General features: G+C 43.0%; 1 protein-coding gene across 2 annotated transcripts; it reads right to left on the bottom strand.

The window, feature by feature from the left end:
• Window positions 1–442: 442 nt before the first annotated feature.
• On the bottom strand, window positions 443–8,793 carry si:dkey-14d8.1 (zinc finger protein 629). Of its 2 annotated transcripts, none has more exons than XM_049566567.1 (7): window positions 8,597–8,793; window positions 5,958–6,166; window positions 4,102–4,194; window positions 3,870–3,959; window positions 3,599–3,709; window positions 2,683–2,806; window positions 443–2,568 (listed from the first exon to the last, which is right to left on the bottom strand). In XM_049566567.1, exons 1-7 carry the CDS (start codon window positions 8,619–8,621, stop codon window positions 893–895), a joined length of 2,328 nt encoding a protein of 775 aa, XP_049422524.1. In that variant the 5' UTR covers window positions 8,622–8,793; the 3' UTR covers window positions 443–892. The 2 variants fall into 2 exon arrangements, with proteins under 2 accessions (XP_049422524.1, XP_049422523.1); XM_049566566.1 differs by having other exon boundaries at window positions 3,870–3,962; window positions 8,597–8,792.
• Window positions 8,794–8,906: the final 113 nt, after the last annotated feature.

Genomic DNA, 8,906 nt, shown 5'->3' with positions numbered 1-8,906 from the left:
TTTCTATGTGCATTTATTTTTCTGCAAAACATCAAAAAACCAAAAGGAATATTATAGAACAGCTTAATGGCATGTATACATGGCTGCTCACAATATTATAAGTAATATGAGAGAGGAGATTTACAGCACACAACTGCATAATGTATTGTGCTCAAGTTAAATTAAAATTCTCATATTTTAGGTTAGTTCAACACCATCGGAGCAACAAAACTGCATCTACTGCTGGGAAAAAAAATGAAATCCTAATAAACACAAATGAGCCAACTGTCACTCTAAAACAAAAGCAGTGTAGTTGCAGTGTTTACAGTTCAGGGTTACATAAAAAAGCGTGTGGTAAAAGTAGTTTTGGATCTCTACATTGCCACAAAGATACGGTAACAAAGATTAAAATGTTTCCTAAGGACACTACGACATTTCATTACATAGCAGACAAATGATCACATGCACTGAAATATTTTTATTGTATTGTTTACATGGTTTCTTAAATGTTCACTACATTCAGGTAGTATATTTGGAAAATTTAAACCTATAGTAGATTCTATTTTTTTTTTTTTTTTTTTTAATGAGATGATCACCAAAACTGCTCTACTGATTACACCTTACACCTCTCAGGATGTGACCGCTTAGGGTGACCTCATTTCCTAAACTGATTTTGTCGCATCACCTCATTATATGGAAAAACCGATGTACAGTAAAACAGTGGGCTTTGTTAGTTGGGATGCTCCATCATGGTGACATGATCTCCACCACAGAATTGAAAATGACATGGTTCAAAGGGTCAGTAATACAGTAGCTATCCAAATTAGCTAACTATAATTGAATCAGTGATTAGCATCAGCCCTAACACCGCTAATCAGAGCATCTTTATTTAATACAAAATATGTTTCCTTGATTAATAATCGTCGCCGCTACCCTCATCTTCCTCATCATACTTCCTCTTGAGGGAGTGCTTCTTGTGCTTACCCCTGTGTCTCCGTTTACCAGAGAAGTCGGGGTTAGCCTCCCTCGTGTGCATCTGCTCGTGCTTCTTCAAAAGGCCAGGGACTGAGAATCCTTTCCCGCACGTGTCGCACGTCCAGGGCTTCTTGCACGTGTGAGTCCTTTTGTGGACGTTCAGATGTGACGCCAACTTGTAGGTCTTGCCGCACACGTCGCAGCTGAATGGGCGCTCGTTGGTGTGTAGCCTTATGTGGACCTTCAGATTCCCGACCTGGGTGAAGGTTTTTTCGCATATGGAGCACCGGTAGGGCCTCTCCCTGGTGTGGATCCTTAGGTGAACCCTCAGGCAGTACTTGCTGGAGAACTTCTTTTGGCAAATGGGGCACGGGATCTTCGCTTTGGGCACATGGTCTTGCTGGTGCCTCTTCAGGTCAGACAAATAGACGAAGGTCTTCCCGCACTGGGAGCAGAGATACTGGCGGTCGCCGATGTGGTAGCCCATGTGTCTCTTCAACAAGCTGGGGACAAGGAATCTCTTCCCGCAGCGCTCGCACATGTGAGGGCGGTCTCTGGTGTGCCAGCGTTCGTGGTTCGACAGCTTGAAGGCTGTTGGGAAGCTTTTGTTGCAGTGCTTGCAGGGGAATGTCATCTGGCTCGTGTGGCACTCCATGTGTCTTTTGAAGTAGGTGGACTGCGTGAAGCCCTTGTTGCAGATGTCGCAGTAGAAGGGCTTTTGGCCGCTGTGGGCCAGCATGTGCTTCGTCAAGCTCTGCAATTTGACGAAACACTTCCCGCACTGGCCGCAGGCGTAAGGACGCATGGTGCTGTGGGTCTTCAGATGGTTGTTGAGGAACGCCTGTGTTCTGAAGCCTTTGTTGCATGCTGTGCACACAAACGGCTTCTCTCCTGTGTGAATGCGCTCATGATCCATTAGCTTGGACTGATAAGGGAAGGTCTTGTCGCACACGGGGCAGGTGAATCTGTCAGCTGGAGGTCTGATTTGCTTTTTTCTTCTTATACTCGGCTTCGTGTATTCCCCTGCAGTCAACCTGGGTGGAGGAAGTGGTGGCAGGGCTGGGAGTGATAGCGAGTTAGTGGCTATCTGTGACACCCACTGATGCAATGTGACTCGCTGAGTCTGGGGCTTTTGGCCATCTTTTGTTCCTGCGTTCTGTATGGTGGAAGCAGTTTTGATCGGCATTTGAACTACCCGGAAAGGGATGGATTTCAAAGGAAGTGGCTGTGGTTCTGGTTTATTTGGTGCTGCATTTTCCCCTTCGCTCAGTTGAGTTGTGGCAGGCTGTTCCTCCTCGCAGCTCTTCTCTTGTAGCACATTCTTCCTCTGAGCTGTTGCAGCAACACTCTTTTCCTTGTCGGCACTGCCATCAGCTGTTTTAAGACTGTATCGCCCTCTCCCCTGTGGTCCAGTAGCAGCGTCTGCTGGGCTGTCAGAGTCATCTGACATCACTCCCAAGTCTTCAGCGTCACTGAGTGAGGCTGGGCTTGATTCGTTGACGGTGACCTCTAACCGCTTTGGTGATTCTGGCGGTGGCTGTGGTGGTTCGGCTGGTTTGGGCCGGAAGGCTAGTGAGGCGAACACACAGTCGCCCACTGAGGACGAGATGGTTGCTGCACAAATGGAGAAGGCTTTGTCAGATTCATTTTTACTGTATTTAATGATTTTATAAAATGATTTTCTTACTATGTTTCATCACATGCTCTTACACACATCCTAAGATATACCTTTAACACCAAGGAGTCCCTTGGCCTGCTGGTGCAGCAGGAGAGCCTTCATGTCCCCGCTGCTGGGCATGAAGCCTCCGCAAGCCTCCAGGACAGATGGATCTGCTGAGATCATGGCACCGAGCTGAGGTAGAGAGGCAGTGAATGTTAACACTGAATGAGTTAAAAGAATTCTTCACCCACAAAATGACTATTTGTATATTAATAAGTCGTGTCGTGTTAGTTTGAATTCGTGAAGAAAACTTTCTCGCATGCCTCCATGGAAAAGGCTACATATTGATTTATTGACAACAGCCTTTGCCAACAGTAGAACTATATCAAAGCATCCATTTACAAACTCTCAGTGCTGAGCATATGACTGAATAAATGAGACTTGGATTAAACTGCACGAGTTGTGTGAGAGTTTGTAAACAGATGTTTTGATACAGTTTCACTGTTGTTAAATGTGGACTGCAATCAATCGATACATCAGTATAACCCTGTTTGCACGGAGCAGTACAGTTCAGTTCGGCTCAGTACGTATTTTTCCATTTCCACTGTGAAAAGTTGTGGATGGTACCAATGGAACCGTTCCATACCGTCCCCATTTTTGGTCCGCCCTCTGCTGGGGTACCTTACTGGTTTGATGCTTCATTCCAATAAGGCCTTAAGTGTCAGGAGATACACAGACTTTAATGTAATGTACTGTAATGTGTTGTGTTGTTGATCACCCACAGAGAAATTCTGTCTTTGCTTTGGCCGTTCCGTAAAGATAAACTAGAGATAACCCATAGAGCTGGGAGGAACTCTGTGTCTTTCTCAAGCATTTTGCCACTGAAGCGGAGTCGACAAAAAGTTACTTCCTGTCTCCAATCAGTAGCCCACCCTGCGGTCACCAGATTAAATGTCAAAATGCAGTGACAGTGCATGCGCATACCTGGGAGAGATTTGGTACAGGGAGAAGCTGCTCCAGCTTGCACACCAGACCTGCAGTCAGAGCCTGCAGCGCTGTATCGAACTTTGTGCCGTACTGAACAGGGAACACTTCCTGCAGAGAGGGAAAATGTTGAAAGTGTGAAGACCAAACACTGATATTTGGATTTAACTCAAACATAATGTTTTAATGTTGCCAAATCTAAATCAACACCAAGTGTCTATTTAAAAGATACCCAACAACTCAAATACCACATTGAGACAGATGTGGATACCTGGAAGAAGCGCTTCCTCTCAGCAGGATTTTTAAGCAGACTCTGGACCAGCACCATGAAGTTTGTTTGAGATTTCTCCACTTCTAAGTCCTTCTATAATACAGAAAACACTGTAACTCAGGTTAACTTCACACTTTAGGATTCTAGAGTCTAGGATCCAAAATAAACACAAGCACCGTTTAAAAAACGGTACAACTGTGTGTTTCTCAGGAGGACAATTTTCCATTCTTACCCCTGAAGCTGCAGACACCTTCAACTTATTTATGAGAGTTTGAATGGCCTTGAAATCTGGTGGGCCGTCTTTGTGAAGCAAATCCAAAATGATCTAAAGTGCGAGAAAACACAGTCATAACATGACAGGATTACAGTCGTAACACAAATCTTATCATACATAAAAATTAAGTAAATGTTCCGTGTGTCTGTCTGTGTGTGTGGGAGCAGGTGCTGACCCCAGCCTGGGGCAAAACACCACACATTATAAATGACATAAAAACGCAGTCTGAGACCTTGAAGTTATGTTATTCACACAACTAATGTGCACTAATTCAAATTCAGCTCAGTGTGAGACTCCATTGTATTTTGCTATTGTTTATGCCTCATGGTGTTTCACTGCGGACGGGGCCAGGCCTCTGCTCGGAAGACAGACAAACAGCTCCACTGCCAGTGCAACAAAAGCATGATGAGCAAAAAGCCAGGAAGAGTTTTTTCAATGTAATCTGCATATGTACAGACGACAAAACTCAGGCAAAGGCTGCACCGATGCAACAAACAGTGGAGGATACTTTTTAAAGGAGATAGAATGTCCCTCGAGAGACTGAGAAGGCCAAAAAAATTGATGAGAGGGTTTCTTATTTTGTAGAAAACCCCCCAAAAAGAACCAGCTTGGATGCAGGGATTTTTGCAGTCATTCAGTTGTCAAGCATACGTTGGATTAGGGATGTCAGTGGTTAACCATTAACTGATAAACTGCCATTAGTATTTGTGAGCGGTTACAAATGCTACTCTCCAGTTTACGACACAATGCACCACCAGCATCCGGTCAAGGCTCTTCAGTGAAGGCTGGGATAATGTCTTTGACCCTATGGGAGTAATGGGCTATGACACATGCGCAGTTTAACTGGAGCTATGATGTTGGAGGATTACAGTAGATGGCATTAGAAATAAAGGGACAGTGTCTGCTCAGGTGTGATTTGCAGGCGATAATTGCTGAAGAGCCCAGAGCAGGCATGGCTGGTGTTAGTTAACCAGTGGAGCCAGGAGGGTAGGCAGTGGCCACTATGCATGTTAACGTGGCTATCTGTCTGTCAGCTAAGCCTACACAAAATAAAAAAGACATTTACATTAGAAAACATTAAAATTTCACCACCTCTAAATGGGTATTTGAAATGCAGGGCTAGACTAAAAGAAAACGCTTTGTTTATTTCACATCATTTTGCTTTTTTCTTCTTAAAAAAATTAACCGGTTAATGGGTGTCGGGCTATCAGAAGCACAATTAACCAAAACTGACATCCAAACACTGGACTGATTTTAATAACTTTAAAGTAGCAACTTAAAGTGTACAACTAGGAAAACTAAAGTATGAGACTAGGACTTGGAATCTGGAGATACTCAATATCAAATGACTTGGATAGGGGTCACGGGCAAAAAACTTTGTGGGGACATCTCTAATAGTTTATTTCTTTCTCAAACACAATATCAAAGATGAGAATTTTGAGGGCCCAACTTCTGCAGAGTGAATGAGGTTAACAACATAGATACAAGGATGCTTAAAATGCTCTTATTGTTTTTGATGTCTGGTTTGTAATAAGAGACATATGGAGTTCATCAACATAATGTGAACAACTGCTTTGATGTTGAGAAACCTTTAGGGGCACATATTATAAACTGAATTCCCTTTAAGAAGCCTGGAGAGCACACGAATCACAGGCTCAGTGATGGAGGTCTATTGCGACTAAATTCAGTCTTTTGATATCTGCTGTTTTTTGATGCGTGCACACACATACACACACACGCACGCACGCACACACACACACACACACACACACACACACACACACACACACACACAATAGATGACAAACTCTCACCCTTGCTCTCAACCCCAAGATGAGCTGGGCAGTCTGCTTGAAGCTTATGAGGTCAGGAACAGTCTGCGTCACCATGGTCACAAACTCCTCCACTTTCCCGTAGTGCTTCACATTTCTCTGCCGTATGACCTGCCATATGTAGGAGTAGGTCAGCTGCAGAGGGGAAGTCAGCAAGCGAAGGGAGGACAGGGAAAGGGAACCTCCAACACCTGTGTGGAAAATAACATCAAATATTGAGTCAGAATGTAATAAAACTTAACGGCATGTTCAAGTTAAGATGGCTAAGTTTCATGGCTAGAGGTCTTTGATGTCACTGTATTACAGATTTTTTAAATAAATAAGTTCTTATAGGCCTATTTCCTTTTAAATATACTTTATTAATCCTAGAGGGCAAATCATTTTTTCCCTCTGTTGTCAAACACACACAGGCCCTAAACACACACGCACAAACAGGACCTGTACATGTATTAAATGGAGAGATGACGGAGCAAGGGGGCTGCCACGGACAGGCACCCTGAGCAGTTGGGGGTTCGGTGCCTTGCTCAAGGGCACCTTGGCAATGCTCAGGAAGCTAACTGGCACCTCACCAGCTACCAGTCCACACTCCATATTTGGTCTGGACAGGGACTTGAATTGGCGACCCTCCAGTTCCAAACCCAAGTCCCTATAGACTGAGCTACTGCTGCCCCAAAGTCTGTGCAATCTTGCCCAATGTTCACTGTAACATCAAACATGACTTTTTTGGTCCAGTGGAAAAGTTTAACAATCTACATATTTCGGGCATGTCCAAAGTCCACCCCAGGGTGTCAACAGGTATCACACACTTTTTTCAGACCTTGTCATGATCATTTTTGTCCAAATTTAAGACTAATATTTGGACAAATAATATTTTTCTTATTCAAGCACTGTAGCTAAGTATAAAGGTGAGAGGTACATATTTATGGTTATTGAGTGAGTTAGGTTAGTTTACATTTTGCTAAGTGTAAGTATGAATGAAAATGACAGTATTAGCTTCAGTGGTAGGTGTTAAGATTTGTAATATCAGAAATGTGGACTTTCATGCAGAAGAGATCAACAACAACAAAGATAGATTAGATCAAATATTTGTAGCAATTAAGACCTCACAATTTACAATTTAAGACTATTTAATGACTTATAAGGCCTTATATTTAAAAACTGAATTGAAGACTTTTTAAGACTCGTTAGGGATGTGCAGACACCCTGCAGACAGGGAGCCTGTGGGCCGATTTAAAACAGCATGTAGACTATCTGTCTTTTCACTACTTGGACTTACTGGGATTTTTTTTGATAACCAATACGATGCAAGAGGCGGCTGGCTTTAAGTTATTTTCACATTACCTAATCTGGACCCCATTCAGAAAAGTTTGGACACCCCCGAAATACTTCAAATGTTGATAAAATTTCTAGTGGTACACACACAAAACGACGAACATACCGTATATTATCGTAAACGTTTCTATTTGGTTTACCTTGAAAAAAGCTTGTTTATTTGTCCTTTGATTGGACGTGGTGAATGTGTATGAGTGTTATTTTTTAAAAAGAAATGTCACCAATTATTTTAAGATTTTACACTAAAGCGTCTAACAGTTCAAAGACCCGTTCAAGACACATTTTAACCAAATTTAAGACAGATTTTTCGACAAATCATGTTTTACTTATTAAAGCATCGCAGGTAAGTAGTGGCCTATATTTGTGGTTTTGTGCAGAGGTAAATGACATGTAGGAATATGGTTATTAGAGTGAGTTAAGTCAATTTACATTTTGCCAACAGGTATGTATGAAGTAAAATGACAGTATTAGAGTGTTTTAAATATCTGTAACATTAGACATATGGACTTTTACATAGAAAGGCTTCACTTGTTGAATTGATAAATGAAATTAGACAAAATGTTTGTAGTCGTTAAGACTTCACAAATTTAAGACTATTTAATGACTTTTAAGGCCTTATTGTTGTAACACTGAGCTTTTTAATGACCAGTTAAACTTTGTGTTTCAGCCTCACTGCAGTGTAACTCACCTAACTGCCCTTCATTAACAACGTAAATCTCCCCCTCTATCAGTGATCACGATAAGAACCTTTGTAAACCGTGGGTGTGTGTTCCACACAAACTAACCGACAGCACACCAGCTTGAACTGGTGGAGCCAACAGCCACTGTAGGGGGCGCTGCAGTGCTAAGGCACGCTTTAATAGCTGCAGACAGGCTGCAAAGAGGTTGGACGTGTGCACATTTGCGTGTGCATGTTCAGTGGTGAAGAGAATGAGCGGCAAACAGCATCCGAGTTAGATTCAAACTTTAAGTAGGGCTGTTTAATGCTCCTAGTGGGTGTCATCGTGGCTATTGTGACACGATGCAGCGGCCGAGCAGGACATCCGGAGGGAGGGATGGTTTAATTTGAAATTAAGCAGCCCGGGCTGCCCCTGCTGAAGCTTATTAGCTAGCCAACCACCTAACATCGCCAAAATACCCGAAAACACTCAGCTACACGCACGCTAACCTGCGATTAAACGCAAACAGCTAGTTATCGGCAACAGATGGCTTCCGTTGGACCTCATTTTGTGAGCACGGCTCTCGGCGGCAGCTACTGTTAGCTTGCTAACGTTAGCTTGGCAACTTACCTGCGGTGTCAGACCGTTTGTCCATTCTATACCCGGGGCGGGTCGCTAATTCATACGTTAATCAACCGAATACACGAAAAGACAGGCAATGTTGCAGTTTACCCCGAAATATAACGTTTAAAAGTATTTAACCGTCTTTCTCCGGACAGTCAAGCCAGGAAGAATCATGGCGACCGGAGTATAGCTGTTTTCCAAAACAAAAGTCTCGGCGTTTCCGGCGGATGTTCCTATACAAAATAAGAGCACGGTCTTTAAAATTTGAATTGTACGAGCCAAAAAAACAGACAGAAAAGCAGTCGTCTCCGTGAAT

This window comes from Epinephelus fuscoguttatus, linkage group LG22 (assembly GCF_011397635.1).
Source record: "Epinephelus fuscoguttatus linkage group LG22, E.fuscoguttatus.final_Chr_v1".
NCBI lineage: Eukaryota > Metazoa > Chordata > Actinopteri > Perciformes > Serranidae > Epinephelus > Epinephelus fuscoguttatus.
This window is presented reverse-complemented; position numbering and strand designations above follow the sequence as displayed.

Bases quoted from the DNA above. Each gene is read 5' to 3' on its own strand.
- si:dkey-14d8.1 (XM_049566566.1), bottom strand. From the start codon at position 8,621: ATGGACAAACGGTCTGACACCGCAG. The intron at 6,167-8,596 runs GTAAGTTGCCAA...TTTTCCACACAG, and splicing joins CAAACGGTCTGACACCGCAG to GTGTTGGAGGTTCCCTTTCC. The intron at 3,710-3,869 runs GTATCCACATCT...CCCTCTCTGCAG, and splicing joins AGAGGAAGCGCTTCTTCCAG to GAAGTGTTCCCTGTTCAGTA.